Genomic DNA, 19,045 nt, shown 5'->3' on the forward strand with positions numbered 1-19,045 from the left:
CTGCTGATGCGGTGTCAACAGAGATTATTCTCATCGGATCAGGTGATCCAATCACCAAAAGGTTCCAAAAAAAAAAAAACGGTCTGATCAGTGGTCAGATTAAAAGGCCTATCCTGAAAAGATGCCAGACAAAAAAAAAACACTGATGTCATGGAATCACCCATACTAATAACTGCTTGCATGATGAATTCAAATGGCCAGAAAATGATTGAATCATTCCCCAGAACAGCAGATCTTTCAATGTGAAACATCTGTGCAGGAAATGTTGAGTGTTGTTGACAGCTGCTTAACACTGAATGCAAACACAGCAGAGATAATTACTGGATGAAAATAGCATTACTCTGTCGCTTCACTGAAGGATTTAGAGCTTTGAAATTGCCCATAATACTGAAGTGATCAAGACAACAGGTAAATATGGAGGAAGTGTTGAGTTTGACATTTAAACAAATTAAAACTGGAGCAAATAAAAATTAGTGAATATCTTTAAGAATTGTAAACAATCGGTTTTTGGTTCACAAGGACCAAGTAAGATTTATGGCAACAATTTAACCTGATCTTCACTGTTCAGGCAAAAATAGAGTTTAGATAGAGAATTAATTCTTTCTACTACATCACTGAAAAGTCAACTGGTTAGCGATGCAGAATCCTCATAGCAAACAAAATGGATTAAGGTCTCCTTTTCAGTGGTTTTAACAGGGCAAGGTCAGTCAGTTAAAAGTGTGTCAATCCATTGGACACACTCCACTGGGACGATCACACATGTAGATCATTACATACACACACACATTACAGTTACACCCGGGAAACATGACATGTCAGAGTTAATCTGACAGCCGGGCTCAGAGCTGTAATGAGAATATAAATTGTACATATTACGCTGGGCTGTCACCTGACACCTTGTCAAACAGACATCAGTACCAGGCATCCCTGTGTCCAAACATAGCCATTAATTTCATGTGCTGCTGAGGATGGACCCAAACGCATGCACAGCATGTTGGCAGGGTCGTCTAATTTTACTAGTAAGCCAATATGTCAGCATTGTAGTGTCACAAATACCAGTGATGTCAAGTAGATGCTGTGTTTCCCACTCCATGACTGTATCATCTATTCAGTGCAATCATAATGGAATCTTAGAAATAAAATATCTTACACGCCTATTTCATATGATGCTGTATGATGCAGTTTTTGTTTAGTACTGTAGTACTGTAGTACTGAGATTGTGACCTTGCTTCTGAAGAGTGCAGACGCTTTTCTGCTTGCTCCCGCTTCTGCCAGCTTTTCTTACTTCTTTTACTTCTTTTTTTTCACAATTCAATTTTTATGACATTCTTTTAACTGCACTCAAGATCTTAACTACTGGATACTTGATTTTAACCACTGGATACTTGGATTTTAACTTCTCAACAACCGAACGGACCAGCTACAACTTAGTTTTGTCTATTCCTCAGCCGGGTTGAGAAATGTCTGGCGTACACAACACAACAAACTCACTTTGCCGAAACTGCTGGAAATATTTTAAGGAAATCACTGAGCTCCAGGCAAAGATTTTTGATCTGGAAGCTGAAAAGGGACTTCATGAGACTCTCCCTATCACACCTGGTGGTAAGAAGGCTAAACAAAAAGCAGTGTTAATTATGATACTTCTGCCTCTGATAGGCTAAACTTGGACAACACTGTGTCCTTTCCAAAACTTGTGAAAGCAGGACCTGAACAGACTGATGCCGTCTGGCATACACTTGGTGCCAAGCCAAAACGACACAGAAAGAGAAAGGTGAATGCTGATCACACTGGAGTATATGCTGCATCACCGGGCATACAGCTCAGAAAAAAATACCAACCACTGTCTGAGCTAAATGGAAACAAACCAGTAAAGAAATGTGAAATAAAGAAATCTCCAGAGAGAGATATACATGAAGGGAAGAAGAGATATCGGGCATACGGAGACAATATATCTATGCCAAAAGTGAAGGACAGAGATATCTTGCTGCTTGGAGACAGCGCTATCAGTGACGTAAGGAATGAAAGAATCCACACATGCAGTTATCCCAGTGCCATGGTCACTGACATCGCTGGACTTCTCCCCCAGGTCATATCAAACCATCCAGGAGTCAAACATATCATTCTGCATGTGGGTGCAGTTGATACAAAGAGGGGTGAATCAGATGTTTTAAAAAAAGACTTCTCTGCACTCTTAGAGATGGTCAGTAAATCAGATGTACAATTTTTCATCAGCGGGCCGCTCCCAAACATTGATAGAAGAATAAATAAATTCAGTCGCCTGCTTGCACTGAATACATGGCTGGCCAAAGCCTGTGAGACACGAGGAATGAACTTTATTGACAACTTTAACCTGTTTTGGAAACGTGACGACCTCTTCAAAGGAAAGGGCCCTCATCTGAATGGACGTGGACTGAGGTGACTAACAGATAATTTTCTCCACTCACTGAGGCACCAAACCCCTTCTGACCTCCCTCGGGGCCAGCCTAAAGCTCAAATGCAAAGTGAACATCACCCAAGGAGAGACAACAACACCCCTACTCCACCAGCTCCACCGCAGAGAGAGAGCAACAGCTGCATGGTGACAACGACAGGACTGCTTCACTGGCCCTCCACATGGATCTCCCCATCCCACGTCCTCCTCTACAGCCCTGTAGCCCTTCAACTGCATCCTACTCCGACTCCCCAACATCCATCTCCCCGCCTGCTTCACCCCTCGGATTTCCAAGACACATGGAGTCTGGTGAAGTCTGGGATAAAAATGGTTCCCCTAACTCCCAACCTAGCCAGATCAAGGGTTCTACTATCATCAACACTGCAACCCCAACCAGCATCCCCCCGGACATGGGTTTTAGTAAACTAAACTTAGCTCTTTTAAATATCAGATCCCTGGCAGGCAAATCATTCTTAATTAATGATTTTATTCAAAAGCACAACCTTGATTTTATGTTTTTAACTGAAACATGGCTGGGGCAAGATAACAGTGCAGCAGTTCTTATCGAGTCAACTCCTCCTAACTTTAATTTTGTGAGTGAAGCTAGACTGCACTATTTCACTATTGTATGCATTGATTTTGATTGTGTTATTGTAGTGGGTGACTTTAATATCCATGTTGACAATCCTAAAGATGGAAGTGCTAAAGAACTCTTCAACATCCTGGACAACTTTGGCCTTTTGCAGCATGTAACAGACCCAACACACAGCAAGGGACATATATTGGATCTAATTATTTCCAAAGGTCTCAATATTTCTGAGGTTGTGGTGACTGATGTTGCTCTTTCTGATCACTACTGTTTCTTTTAAAACTATCACACCTGCTAATCATAACAAAGCTGAAGAAAAGGTGGTCAGAAATCGCTGTATTAATGATAACACCTGTGCAGCATTCACCCAGGCATTTGTACCATCACCAACCCTGCCCACAGCTCCCGTTGATGACCTTGTAAATAGTTTCATTTCTAAAGTTAAAACTATTATCGATCCAATTGCCCCGTTCAAGACCAAAGTTCTATCAGGAAGGAAAAAGTCACCTTGGAGAAATGCTACACTGGTTAAACCTCAAAAAAGGATCTGCAGGCAGGCAGAACGCTGATGGCGAAAAAATAAACTCCAGGTTTATTATGACATCTACAAAGAGAGCCTACATAACTACAACCAAGAACTGAAAGTGGCAAGACAATCCTTTCTTTCTGATATTATTGATAGAAACAGTAACAATGCTCACACGTTGTTTTCTATTATAGACAGACTGACAAACCCAGGAGTATCAATCCCACCTGAACTGCTCTCCAAAAGATCATGCAATGACTTTGCACTGTTTTTCACAGACAAAATATCAAAAATAAGACAAACAGTTTGTAGTTTCACCTCAGGTAAAATCTCACTTTTGCCTTCCTGTCCACCAGTTAGCCTAGCACATTTTAACCTGCTAGATAATACAGCACTTACAGAACTCGTCAAACAACTAAAATCTACAACATGCTCACTCGATGATCTGCCAACAAAATTTTTCAAAAATGTTTTTAACTGCATAGTTTCAGATGTGTTGCAGATAGTAAACAAGTCTCTTGAGTCAGGGCAGTTTCCCCAAGCCCTGAAAACTGCAGTTATTAAACCTCTTCTTAAAAAATCTAATCTGGATGCTTCAGCTATAAACAACTACAGGCCAATATCTAACCTTCCTTTTCTGGGAAAGATCATTGAAAAGGCTGCTTTTCAACAAATTCATGCATTTTTGGTGCAAAACAATCTTTTTAATGAATTTCAGTCTGGTTTTCGAGCACATCACAGCACTGAGACAGCACTTGTGAAAGTCTTGAATGACATACATCTGAATAATGATGCATCCAAAGTCTCTGCCTTAGTGCTGCATTCGATACAGCTGATCACAGTACACTCCTTGACAGACTGGAAAACTGGGTATGACTCACTGGCACAGTGTTGAGTTGGCTCAAATCTTACTTACATGGTAGGGATTACTTGGTCTCAATAGGTAACTATGAATCTGACCGAACTAAGATTACATACGGGGTTCCTCAGGGGTCCATTCTTGGACACTTCTGTTCAATATCTACATGCTGCCCCTAGCTCAGATCATTGAACATCACAATATCTCTTACCACACTTATGGAGACGACACACAACTTTATATTTCAGTGTCACCACACGACTACAGTCCCCTACATTCACTAAGCAAGTGTATTCAGCAAATCAATGAGTGGATGTGCCAGATAAGACAGAATTGATTGTTTTTGGCTCCAAAAATGAAAGGTCCAAGATCAGTGCTCACCTTGACTCCATGTCACTGAAGGTTACAAATCAAGCCAGAAATCTCGGTGTAATCCTTGACTCAGACCTGAATTTCACCAACCATATAAAAGCTATCACCAAGTCTGCCTGTTACCACCTGAAAAACAATGCTAGGATCAAGGGTTTTCTATCCAAACAAGACACAGAAAAACTTATCCACGCATTCATTTTCAGTAGGCTAGATTATTGTAATGGCATCCTAACAGGTCTAAGCAAACGATCTATCAGACAGTTGCAGCTGGTCCAAAATGCTGCTGCCAGAGTCCTGACTAACACCAGAAAAATGGACCACATTACACCTGTCCTCAAATCACTGCACTGGCTTCCTATGAATCAAAGGATACAGTTTAAAGTTCTACTCTTGGTTTACAAAGCACTGAATGGTCTTGGACCAAAATATCTCATGGACTTACTGGTTCCTTATGAAGCATTCAGACCCCTTAGATCATCAGGGACAGGCCTACTGTGTGTTCCTAGGGTCAGGACTAAACAAAGTGAAGCAGGATTCAGTTATTCTGCCCCTCACTTGTGGAATAAACTTCCGGAGGTCAGCCCAAACACTCAGTTTATTTAAGTCAGGCCTGAAAACACACTTGTTTACTGAAGCATTCTCTTAAATTGTCTTAACTGCACTCTTATTTAATTATTTTACTGTTTTCTATTTTCTCTGCTCCAATGTTTTAATATATTTCTTTTATTCTATTATTTATGATTTTAATGTAATATGATTTGCTTTTATTCTATAATTTTGCCTTGCCTTGCCTTTAACATTTGATAGCCATGGTGAGCGGTGAAGTGGTCGGCTTTAACCCAATGCCATAGCGAGTTGACCTCCTCTACCAGTTGCCCTCTGCTACTCTCAGGAGCAGCTTCTGATCTCTGTCCCCTGTCCTGCAGCCTGGTTCTCCTGGTACTCTCTGCTGCTGCTTTTTTTTTGTTGTTGTTGCTAATCATGACCACAATCTTTACCTGATATTAACCTTGTAGTTTTTCTTGTAATGATCAGAAAACCAGTTGTATATAGCAGTTTTAGAAGCACACTTACTGTGTTATCTTGCAGAGAGGAGCTGATTGCAGTGTAGACTGGGATGAGCCATGCTGTATTTTCCAGTTTTGAAGACTTGTAGTCCAAGGACGACAGCCAGCGTTGCAGAGCAGGTCCAGATGTTTCCTGTTGTGGAATCTGTGGGAGGGCAGGGATCAGCAGTACAACAGAAATTTTAAGACTCTGCTTAGATGTTCTGACAGATACTACTACATCAACCCTGTCTGCTGGAAATGATGTTTATACACACCTAAACTGCAACAGTACATGCATTTTGTAGAATGGGATTATGAAGGATTGTGTGAATTGGCTGGATCATATTCATAGGATTTTTTTTTTTGAATGAATGAATGAACTGCTACATGATTAACGGCAGTGTAGTTTTCAGGAGCTGGTGGGGTTGGATATAAAGCACTCACCTGTCACACCAGAGACCAGAGTTCGAATCCTCAGCCATCTGTGGTAGGTCTGGTAAAGGGAAAAAATGTGGTTATGTTAAATGTAATCTTTCTCTAACATTAACTGAAAGCTGTGAGCTCCTAAACATGACCATGAAAAAATGTAATAATGCTGTGGTTCCGGAGAGAGTCAAGCAAAATCAGAAAATCATGAAATGTCACTTAAGAGGTAAATCAGTGCTGTGGTTTTTCATATCAGAATTCAAACATATACATCCTGTAAACCTTGGATGCCATTCAGACTGACGCTGTAATGATCAGTTATTCCTTGTTGGGGCAGATCAGGCTGTCGATTTCCCATCAATGAATATTTTTGTTTTGTTTTGTTGACTGTATTCTAAATGCAAACTAAAATAACTGACTTGTAGTCCCCTTTTAAAATGTTTCTTCATCTATGAAATGATCATAACAATACACTTCAAACTATTGCAGCTGTTCTAACGGTACACTCCAGGCTCCTTCAGTTTGGAGGCACACACTTATTGATGTAGTTTAATCTTCAAGCTTTTATGTCATTTTTAATTCCTTAAAGTTTATGTTTGATACTAACTCAGAGTTTCCCTGTTTGTCTCCGTGCCTCAGTTTTCAATATGTCAGTCATCAGGGTTTAAATGATATCCTGTTTTCACTTTCTCCTTCTCTTGGTTGCATCCATTATTTCTCCCTTTTTTTTTTTCTATCTGTCCTCTTATTTTTCCTCCCTTCCTGCTTTACTGCCAACAGAATTTCGTAGCAGACGGACGGGCTGTGTCTCCACTCTGTGGCCACTTGGTAGAACTTCAGTTTTTCTAGTCATGCAGCAAAACCGAAACAAAGGGCGTTTAGAGGACACGTAATGTCTCAGCACATTATTGGTTCATTTATCATATTAAGTTACTGTGACAGGACAAATAATCACCTCAGATTGATGCCAGTGGAGTTAAAGAAAACAGCAACCAGCGCTGCTTTGTCAGCTCTGGTAAGATGAAGTGGACCAGAGAGTGGGCAGAAATAGGAAAATAACAGTGATAAAAATACCAAACTGTAGTATCGAGGGCAGATTCTGGGGGATCACAGCTGTGAGGTTTCATTAAAGAAAGGGAGGGCTTAAAGTCGCCTAAATGGGTTTTTTTTTCTTCCTCTCTGCTGCTGAGGAATAATGTCTTAAAATAGCAGCAGATGCAGTTTTAAGCTGTTTTTTAAGCAGTTCTGCAAAGACTCAATGCTCACAGTGGAAATGAAAGAACAAGATGAGAAGGAAGCTGGACTAAGTGAGAGACAGAATAAAGGAGGAGAGGGATTGTTTTTATGTGTCTAAGGGTTGCTGTTGCAGCTTCTGATGATGCTCCATGTGATGCCTCTGGTCTTTAGCATGATTTTTGCTTTAAAATGTCACAGTGAAATAATTTTAGTCTAGTCTTGTCTGATCAGAATTTATTCAAATCTGGTGTGTAAAAAATCAAAGCAGCTATATCGGGATATAAATTCCATTAAATGATGAGAGATCCCATGAGAATCACTCAAACAATCACAATACTCAAATTTAACATTTAATATTAATAGAATTGAGTAGGACAAAACCAACATCAGTGCTCACTGCTGTCAACATATCCACATGTCTCTGAAAACACTGTTTCACACTGAGAGCTGAATCAGCACACTACCACAGCGTAGTAGTGTAACAGTCAATCTGAAGAACGAGGAAGTGTGTCAACAGTTTTCAGTCAAACGAGGACACGTACAAAAAAAAAAAAAAAAAAAAAAAGCCATGTGGGATGGCTAATCCACAACTGCTGGAGCCAAATAAATGAGGTGTGCACTGTACGACTTTAGGTTTTGGCAAGGATTAACTGTTGTTGGCAGTGGAAGCTGCCTTTGTGTTATAGCAACCACTGCTGCTTCCACGCTGTTGTGTATTGTATCCACATAAACAACCCTGCATGAGTTTGAAGTCACCGGTGAGATAACACATACACCAAAAATGCTGTACCTGCTCCGACAGGGACAGTTCAGGGACGGTGTGTACATGTGAAAGAATCTCATTGTAGATAATTACATGTTGATTCTTGTGAAGTTGTTGTGTACATCAGTGCTTCCTCCACTGACCATCACCAGGCGGCTGCTGGGCTGTCCGTTGGTTTGAGTTTTCACATCCACAGAAAACATTCACTACTCTGTAGAGCTACTAAGCAACTAAGACAACAAAGGACCCGAAGGGAATCTGTTGAAAATTGAATTAAATTAAACAAATAAGGCATTTATGAAGACAACTACAACTTCTCTTCCTGTTGTCAACATCTGACCCCATGACAAGAAACCACAAACACCACCAGTTAATCTGATCACAGATCATTTGAATCCCCGTTCTAAACTTTCCCTTAACCCTCAGCAACAAGACAGAAAGACAACAGAGGAATGTCCAACATATTTCAGTCGATACATGTTCTGCATGTATAGAGAAAAAAGAGGCATGACTAATTGGATATGTGCACAAAGTATCATGTTGTAGCTCAAACCTCACTTGAAATGTAGTTAACATCTCTCTGTGCTCCTGACTGTCTTACACAGAGGCTTCCATCCTCTCCTACGATGGTAGCATGTATATGAAGGTGGTGATGCCAACCATCATGCACACTGAGGCGGAGGACGTCTCCCTGCGTTTTCGTTCCCAGCGGGCCTATGGCCTTCTCATGGCCACCACCTCCCGAGACTCAGCCGACACGCTCAGGCTGGAGTTGGACGGGAGTCGCGTCAAACTCACGGTCAACCTAGGTATCGTATGCCACACCCCCCACCCCACCCACCCACCCATCTGCCTCCACACCCACCCACCCATCTGCCTCCACACCCACATCCTTCACCGTGAGACGGTTTGCCGTTAAGCGGTGACCTGTCCTTCCTCTCATTCTCTATCTTTTATCTAGTCTTTTCATCAGTTACCCATCAGTATGAGCCCTTAAAGGTTTCTACCAGCTTTAGAACATAGTCAATAGAGTTTGCATGGGTGTTAATGCGTTTTGTGCACACAGATAACCATGGACTGCTTACTGAATACAACTATTTACTGGATAACAGCTTAGGCTATACCATCATAACTTATTTTATTTCAGTGGTAAACATGTTCGGCCCATCTTTGAAACTGACAAACCATAGTCATATCCATGTTGTTGTTTACAGAACTTTTGAGACAGTCACAGCACAATTAGCAGAATACACCTTATGATATAGAGATAATAGGCTTTAAAGTCTAATCTCTAATTAAAAAAAAAAAACAAAAAAAAAAAAACAAAGTGTGCTGAGACTTTCTAAGAGGTGACTTCCACCAAGTATGCCCTCTGATCTTCAGTCCATCATTCAACAGGACATTAGAAGAAACTTTTCTTGTCTTTCTCACTAACCTCATTTTTCTATCTGACATGAAGTAATTTCTCTGTCACCTTCCTGTTCTTCTGGGTGGTTGTTTTCTTTGCTAACGATGGTGTCTTATATGAAAGTCTATGCTTTTTCAGTGTTTTGTTTTTCTGTTTACCTGTCAACTCCATTTTCCATCATGCTTTGTCAAAAGATGGTATTCACCCCTTCAAAGGCCTTAAGCCTGCGGCCCGTCAGGTGAACAGCCCGAGAACAGAGCCCAGCAAAACCTACAGCTGGCTGTGACCCCAAATCCTTCCAAACACATGCAGTTATACTATGCAAAGAATGTTACAATGAAATTATAGTCAATTTATATCTTGCATATACATATATATCCAGTAAAAACCAGAAAATGTAACAATAATACAAATGTGAGCAGATGTTAGCTTGTTTGCCAAGGTACATTTAGAGAAATTCAAAACTGTTTATGCTAATTACTTGAAGTCCTTCCCTAGATTTCTGTCAAAATGTTTGCAGCTCTAATTGATCAGTGACCGTATGATTTCTCAGCCGATGTTAATCTGGATGATTTTCTACAGAACATTTGTAAAAGTCTAAATATAGATCTAGCTTCTGTTCCAGCTTAGTGACACATGTAGGCATAGCATAATACTCCAGTTGCAGTGGTTGGGGTTCCTGTGCCTCTGCATGGTGCTGGTGCTGATTGGATCGTGGCTGTTTGCTCCCACTTTTCTGTTGCGGTTGACGACACATGAAACCACCAGCCACATGGTGACCAACCCTCACTGTCTTTACAGCCACATGCAGCAGTTATTCTGGCCTCAGTGGAACTTCATATTTATACTTCATATTTACTTCACGTTTTCAGTTTTTTGATCAAACTATTGTCTTACAAATTCAAATTGTTGCTGTTTGAATAGCAACTCAAATGAAATCAATATGTACTTCTGAGCTTTTCAAAGATCCATGGCTCTAAAATGAATGACTGCTACCACTTTGTTGGTGGAGAGGCTTTGGAGCCAGAGACTTTGACTTTTCTAATCTGAATATTTAAACCTTAAGTCCAACGGTCAGTGCTGGGTTGGAAAACTCATGTAGCTGGTACTATAAGTGGCCATTTTACTGTAAATACTGTGCCTAAACAATTTATACATTTGAACTCTGCTACAACCGATAATAAAATGGCACACGCTATAGAAAAGCAGCCAGGACATTTCTGTAAGTGACAAATCCAGAACACAGCAATTATTTAATTTACTATTAAATGATGGTTTTGGAAATCTTTAAAATCTAACATTTATGTCATGGTAATTTGGCATGAACTTAAATATAAATACCAAAGAAATAAAATGGCTACCTTCCTGCATGTGTACGTCCCCGGAAGGGTGGACTTTTTGTTTTTGGATGTCTGCAGCAGTAACCTTGAAGGATGCAATTTCATCTGTCATTTATTCTTCCCCATCTAGACTGTATCAGGATAAACTGTAACTCCAGTAAGTTAACACTCAAGTTTCATTTTGCTTTCTATGTTGATGGTCTGTTGATGTTTTTTTTTTTTAAAGAAAATGTGTTCTCCCTTTTTTTCTTCTTTCTTTTTCTTAAAATGTGAGACCTGCACCATTCTCCACCTTCTCTTAAGCCTATCATGTGGAGAATGAGTTTTCTCAGTTGCTTTGAGTACCCAGGACCCAGCAGAAATAGTGTCAGTCAAACGGAATGGGTGGTGATATCTTAATGTCTTTTTAAATCAAACACTTTATTGTGACTGAGACACTTAAATCGGACAGTCTATTTATGGTTTAGTACTAGCTTTGCGCAGAACCTCTTACCCTTTTTCTAAACTGGATTTGTAACATGATTCCTTCCATCCTGTACTGTTAACTATAACGAAATAATAATTGGTAAGAATAACAAGTAAATTCCAGTAGAGCATAAGACAGTACTTGTCCAGAATCCATTCTTCAAGGGTCCACATTCTATTAAACCAAAACGTTGACTTCAGAGTAAGAGTATGAATTGATTTTTGTTTGGAAGACTATTCAAGGAGAAAGGCAACATAAATACAGTATTAACATGGCTTAGAGAATGTTAAAATCCTCTGCTAAAACAACATACATGGAGTCCAGTACACAGTCTCTAATAATTGAAAGATAGCTGTAAATCTTTGTTGTAATTTTACCAACACAGCTGAAACTCAACAAAATCCAAAAACAGATGCAAAGGGAATACCCTGAAGGTTATGCTGAGTTAGTCCTAACAGAGGGAAATAGCATAACAAGGGAACACACTGAATGAAATTAAAGGAAGGTTTCACCTTGTTTTTTCATCAGCACCAAAATATAGACATATAATTTCAGGATCATACTATCCTGTATGGACAGCTGAATATGACTACTTCATATGTTTATACTGAATGTGAGTACAACACCCAGATTTACCGGTACCTAAATTCTCTAGGTTACTAACACTTAACCCCCAGTACTTATGGCTAAATATTTGGAGGAACATTAAAACCATCTATATACTGTATGTATACATCACAGATGTGGGAGTGATTTTTTTCCAAGATTAAAGACACTAATGGGGAAATTTATACCCAAGGAAAGACTAATCATTAAGATGTGAAGCATTTTCATCTAGTGGACTTTTTCAATCATTACATTTTCTCTCTCAGCAAATTTAAAATGTCCCGAACAGCAGTTGTTTTGTTAATCTTTAGCAGCATGGATGTTAATGACAATTAGTCGATCATTGATTGGTTATGTACGTTCCTATCCCCAACCCAAAGACTGATCAAACCATTAGACTGAAAAATCTAAATGTTTCACACAGTTAAATATTTTTTGAATTAGACCCTTAAATGAGAGATTTTAGTTATGTCATAGAAAACTCCTTCAGTGAGCTCTGTTTGATACCACAAGTGAGTCTGCTGCTTTTACAACCTAGAGTTGTTTATAGTGTCACAGTTGTGTAGTCAGGTTGTCACAGATAATGAATTGCTTTTACTCATTATGGGACCATGGAGATCTTTGCCTTTACATTTACAGATTAAGAGGGTGAAACTACCAGTGGGTATATTAGTGTAAGTTTGTGTATTTTACTGCTAGAAATATACCTGTATGTTGATGCAGCCTCATGCACAGACAGAACAAGGGCACTGGGGGTGGTCAGAAACAGCTCTGAGCTTTTGAGACCATAGTGTTCCAGTCAAACAAAGAGACCAGGGAACAGAATAATGAAGATCCTGAATCCTAAATGGCCCAAGATCTCCAGTGTCACCATGTTAGATACAGGGAAATAAACATCCGTCTTTAGTTGCTCACAGCAACACTCTCAGTTTGGAGACACACATCATCCCAGCTGCTGTGTGATGCCTACAGGTGTTTCATAAAGTCAAAGGGAAGGATCCCACACAGCTGTGGGCAGCCAATAGAAAATCAGTATTAACGTGCAAAACCTGGATTCAACTCAGTGACTCACATGTCAGACTCACATATTACAGACTCTGCTTTAATTCTATTAATGGTTACGTTCAACAGATAAATTAGATGTGAAATTGCAGACCAAACTGAAAGAGGCAATAAATCAATAAAATAAAATAAAATAAAATAAAATGCCCTCCCTGAAGATTTCTACCTTGGAACTGCAGTGTACCACAAACAAGCAAACATCACTGACAAACAAATGAATAGGTAAACCTTGATTTTATGGGGGGGGAACTAAATATTTGGACATTGAGTTTGAGGACTTACCAGTATCTCACTTTAGGGTTCTTTATGTATTTTCTAATGCATTATATATCATTACTAGCACTGTAGCACTATCACCTACATGTATTTCCTGCCAGCAAACAACCCTTCTAATATGTTTGCTGGTCCATCAGGAAAAGATTTCTGAAAGCCTATGATGAGTAAAAGCAATCGTTTCTACTGCAGTTGCCCTTTTTCTGTTTGAACTATTTAAGAGCCACGTCTCTGTTCTGCAGCACAGTGGTCAGATGTATTCTATGAGAATTATACATGTCATAGTATTTTGTATATTTTCTCTGTGTATTTCACTGAGTAAACCAAACCTTTGTTTCCCAAAGGTGTAAGAACTAGTTTGAAAAGCTGCTAAGCTGCACGTAGAATTTCTGCCAATTCCAGGATGACTGGTGGGAAAACAAAGGTTTGGTTTTCGGCTCAGGATGTCTTTAACTTTGTGATTGACCATTGTTCTCAGGCAAGGGACCGGAGATCCTGTATGCCGGGCAAAAGCTCAATGATAATGAATGGCATACGGTGCGTGTGGTGCGTCGCGGCAAAACCTACAAGCTAACGGTTGACGATGATGTAGCAGAAGGTACATACCTACATCAACTCGGTTCATGCTTGAAGAAATGTTCTTAGCGTTGCCTTGTCAGCGGTATTACAACATGCAGAGATTGATAGAATCAGTATGTAATTGTGCTACAAAGAAAGCATGTAGATATGTAACCATTAGCGACAGTTTGCATCCCTCTAATACTGTTAATGTAATTTTCTCCTTAAATCAGCCCTTCTGTGTTAGTGTCAGACAGTGTTCTCTTTTCTTTTCGTTTTTTTGTCTTTCTTTTCAACCCATCCCCTCCACCCTCCCCGTCTTCAGGCCAAATGGTGGGTGACCACACTCGTCTGGAGTTCCACAACATTGAAACAGGCATCATGACAGAGCGCCGCTTTGTTTCCAGCATCCCTTCCAGCTTCATTGGTCATCTGCAGAGCCTTAGGTACTCAGAAGGCCCACTATTATTTTACTTTTTAAATTCATACGTAGTATTAAAGTTTCACAAATAATTATTTTCATATTAGCAATGAATCAAAGAATTATCAGCCAAATTCTGAAGCTCAACAGTATTCTTTTGCCTCTTTTACGTGATTTCAGTTTTAGAGCACATTTACTGTTTGGTTCAGTGTCAGTGCTCTCCCTATTTACAGAAGACACATTTAGTGAGTAGCTGGTGAAGAATGTGAAAGCAATTAAAGAGCCAGATATTTCTCCCAGAGTTAGTGGAGACCAAACAGGAGTGCAAAGTTATACACCAGACTTATATTCATCTGATGGACAGAAGCACAAAACAAAATGAATGCTAATGCTGCACTGTCTTCTGAATGGATAATTTCAAACGTTTAAATATGCCTTATAAATTTGTAAGCCATATGATGAATAAAGCAGTGTGTTGTGAAGCGCTTCTGCCCCCGAAAAAAAAATCACTGACTTCAGCTGTATTTTCTCAAGATGAAATGTACTAACTGGAGATTTATTTAGCTAAGGGTCTCCCTTATCCAAATATTTCTTTACTTTCAATTAACCATGACCAACATCTTTGTAATTTCAAGTGCCTGTTCCTTTTCTTTTCTCAGATTTAACGGCATGCTCTACATCGACCTGTGCAAGAATGGTGACATCGATTATTGTGAGCTTAATGCCCGCTTTGGGATCCGTTCCATTATTGCTGACCCAGTCACCTTCAAATCCAAGAGCAGCTACCTGAGCCTGGCCACCCTACAGGCCTACACATCCATGCACCTCTTCTTCCAGTTCAAGACCACCTCCCCAGATGGCTTCATACTTTTCAACTCTGGAGATGGAAATGATTTTATTGCTGTAGAACTGGTTAAAGGGTAAGTTAATTTAGAAAGGCTACCTTTGCATGATGAAACCATGAAGGTTTAGTAGTAAATAATAATTTACCAACTTAAAGTGGCTATAACCAGTATTTTAATGATAACAATGTGACAACAAAATAACAATGGCCTCACTTGTAGTGATTAACCTAGAGAGAATTATAGCTCAGCTGTCCAGCCCACAGTTTCACTATTTTGGTTTGCTTTCATAGCATCATTTTCAGCCATAGCAGGCACCACAGAACAGAGACAATGGCAACTGTTGTTGGCAACAGTTGTAGATGGTTGAAGGCCTTTCACCTCTCATCCAAGAAGCTTCTTCAGTTCTGACTGACTGGTGGGAAGTTCCAGGTCTTTAACCTCTGTAAGGTCATTATACAATTTTTGGAGTCACCTGAGGCTAAGAGAGAACAGGTGATAAATCTCCTCTTGTTGATGAGAGAGGTCAGAGGTCAGACTGGTTGGAGCTGACAGGAAGGCTACTCTAACTCAAATAAGGAATCTGTACAGCTGAGCAAAAAAGTCACGTTCCAGTCCTGTCAGCCAAGAACAGAGATCTGAGGCTGCAGTGAACACAGGTTCACCAAAACTGGTCAGATGAAGACTGAATAAATGTAGCCTGGTCTGATGAATCTGGATTTCTGCTGAGGCTGCAGATGGTAGGGTCAGAAATTGGTCTCAACAGCATGAATCCATGAACCCAACCTGCCTTCTGTCCACAGTTCAAGCTTGTGGTGGTGGTGTGATTGGTTCACTTTTAGCCTTAATACCAATCAGTCATGGTTTAAATGTCACAGTCTGATCTGAGTATTGTTGCTGACCGTGTTCATCCCTTCATGGCCACAGTTCACCATCTTCTAATGGCTACTTCCAGCAGCATAGTGCTCCATTCCACAAATCTAAAGAACATGGAGTCCAGGGTACTGCAGTGGCCACCCCAGTCACCAGATCTGAATCCAGCAGATTCAATCCAGTTGCAGCACATCTCCAAGTATTCACTTTGTGCTTGTCTGCAGAATAAATCATGGTTGAAGCTGGTTTACAGGAGTCTATTGGCAGAGCAATGACTCAAATCCAAATTCTACCAAAATACCAATCACCCACTTTGCAGTGCCTCACTGACTCAAATTAACCCATGTTAGTGCCATATGCCCTGTGCAGGGCACAAAAAAAGGAAAATCAGGAAGACAGGAACATGCCGAGTTGTCCTAACACAACTTGTGCTAGTCTTTTCATTGTCATGAAAATAAAGCCCTAATTATCATGATCTGGGAAATATACTCAGTATAAATTATAGTACACCTGTCGTGAAAGCTGTGTCCAAAAAACGAAACAGGTGAGTTTTGATCTTTTGAATACTGTTCAGTGGAAGAACATTTCTGAGAATTGACAGTTTGGTACAAAGCCATCAGAGATCGGCTGTTTCTTATACACTCTGTAACTCTGTCACTAACCTTTCCCTTGCAGATATATCCACTATGTTTTTGACCTTGGAAATGGGCCTAACCTCATCAAGGGCAAGAGCGAAAGGGCACTTAACGACAACCAGTGGCACAATGTGGCCATCACCCGAGACAACAGTAACACCCACACACTGAAAGTAGATGCTACAACCACAAGTCAGAGTATCAATGGGGCCAAGAACCTGGACCTGAAAGGTATGAAAATGACACTATACCGGGATATGATTGTTATATATCTGTGTGTTCAGTTTTCATTCACTCACACTGGTTTAAGTTGTTAAACTACTAGAAAACCTGGAATGACTTTCAATCACAGTCAGTGCCTTTGTTACCTAAACCTAACAGTAACAGAGTAGCTACCCTTTAATAAAGGCACTGTTCACTGGAGTTGGGGGGTGGCTCTCATCAGTGCAAAATTGTGTTGCTTACTCCAACTAATCTAATGTCATTAGAAAGTAGAAATATATGTTGTTTACATCGTGTTGCATTGTACTGCGTTACTTCCAGCATTTGAGGATTCGCCACTACACACCACCAAAAAATGTGCTTAGGTCTGGTTTGCAGTTGTGTAACTTAACTAAGTACATTTACTATTGAAAAAATACTGCAGACAAATACAGATGGCTCAGATCAGAAAGACATTTACATACACAGAAAGAATAACAGATGTATGAAGATGAGATCCTTCTGTACTGTCTCTATGTTTTCTACGCACCAGGTGATCTGTTCATCGCAGGACTGGGTCCAGGAATGTATGGCAACCTGCCTAAGCTAGTGGCTTCCAGAGAAGGCTTCCAGGGCTGTTTGGCATCAGTGGACCTCAACGGTCGCCTGCCAGATCTCCTCAATGACGCCTTGTTTCGCAGCGGGCAGATTGAGCGTGGATGCGAAGGTACACCGTCCCTCAAATCCAAGCCTGATTTAGACTACTACAACACAAACTTCAACTCCAGTTCCAGCTCCAACAGCCCTTTCTTCCTGCTCAATGCAAACAGTAGCTCCACAGCCCTGCATCCATACGGAAGTCCCTCCATCCTATTAACTGTACTTGTTGCTTCACTTCCCCACTGTTAGAGTCAGGCCAAATATCAAATACCTCCTCACCTACACCACCACATATTATCGGCCACATTGGTCGCCCGCTGACAGTGCTGTCCCAGTCATCACCAGAGCAGTTTTTGCCAGTGAAGTAAACATTAAATATACTGCCAGGTGCTTCATTTTTATCTCTAAAGCTTTGTAAAGTTTTGTTTGTTCTTTTTTTTTGCAGAATTTTGTGAATGTTTAGACTCAATACATAATATATAATTATAAATAAATAACATTATCATCTAAAAAAGATACTACAGAGCTTCGAACAAGTGGCTGGTTCAGGTGTGTGTACAAAAACACACGTAGTCACTTGACCAAACACAGATAAATTCATACTGATTCAAAACTCTATAACACATCTTATTGACCCTTCACTAAGCCCTGTCCCTCTCAGTTCATAGAGCACATAGAGTTTACAGTGATAACAGTGTCAGACGTACCACCAGTACATTGTACTCGTTTTTGAAACAATGGATCTTTGACTTCAGACAGAAGTAGACATAAACAGCATTAAATCTTGATCCTCCAGATGTTTACAATAGTGATATGTATTAGGTTAATTTTATGTGTCAAGTATTTTCAGTCAGTATGTTTCACTTTCACAGAATAAAAGGCTTTATGGATGAGGACTAACCTATAAGTTTGGCAAAGTCGTCTCAGGTAAACTTTCTCAAACTCAATACAAAGCAGGACAGAGCTGCTAACGTTAGCCTAAACCGTCTTCCATGCAGTGGATGTGTCAATCCTCAACAGGGACTTTTTCTAACATAACATATTAAACCCACAAAATAATGTAGTTTAATAAAATTATATTTATAAAATAAAATACTATACTAACACAGTGTCTCCAGAGCCTGCAGCAGCTTCCCTGCCCCCTTTGAGTCACATTTATACATGTTTACACATGAGCCCTAACGCAGCCCTAACACATCAATGACAAATAGAAACCAAAACTTTTCCATCAGACACGTGTGACGCTAGGTTTCTGCTCCAGGTGGAAATCCATGCTGAGTTACAGTTGCTGTTTGGGGTAGGGGTTTAGAAAACGGTCAATTACAGGTGTACAAAGAAAAACTAAAACATAAATACTTTAAACCTTAAAGTCTGTGAATTTAGATGTGCAGTTTTACACCTGGCCATGACAGCAAGAGCAGCCTTGGAAACCTGTATCAGGCCATACAT

General features: G+C 40.1%; 1 protein-coding gene and 1 long non-coding RNA gene across 2 annotated transcripts in view; one reads left to right on the forward strand and one right to left on the reverse strand.

Annotated features, from left to right (window-relative positions):
- Positions 1–19,045, forward strand: part of nrxn3a (neurexin 3a) — a 236,892-nt gene that overhangs the window by 162,643 nt on the left and 55,204 nt on the right. The window contains exons 10-16 of the mRNA XM_041060565.1: positions 8,857–9,060; positions 11,130–11,156; positions 13,885–14,004; positions 14,290–14,410; positions 15,045–15,305; positions 16,776–16,966; positions 17,490–17,663. Of these exons, the coding sequence (XP_040916499.1) occupies positions 8,857–9,060; positions 11,130–11,156; positions 13,885–14,004; positions 14,290–14,410; positions 15,045–15,305; positions 16,776–16,966; positions 17,490–17,663 (1,098 nt within the window). The remainder of the gene's footprint in view (positions 1–8,856; positions 9,061–11,129; positions 11,157–13,884; positions 14,005–14,289; positions 14,411–15,044; positions 15,306–16,775; positions 16,967–17,489; positions 17,664–19,045) is intronic.
- The window catches only part of LOC121197146, a 208,200-nt gene continuing 192,093 nt past the window's right edge, over positions 2,939–19,045 (reverse strand). The window contains exons 5-6 of the long non-coding RNA XR_005896226.1: positions 3,653–3,658; positions 2,939–3,044 (exon numbers count right to left, since the gene is read on the reverse strand). This is a non-coding gene — a long non-coding RNA (uncharacterized LOC121197146). The remainder of the gene's footprint in view (positions 3,045–3,652; positions 3,659–19,045) is intronic.

Source organism: Toxotes jaculatrix, chromosome 17 (genome assembly GCF_017976425.1).
Source record: "Toxotes jaculatrix isolate fToxJac2 chromosome 17, fToxJac2.pri, whole genome shotgun sequence".
NCBI lineage: Eukaryota > Metazoa > Chordata > Actinopteri > Toxotidae > Toxotes > Toxotes jaculatrix.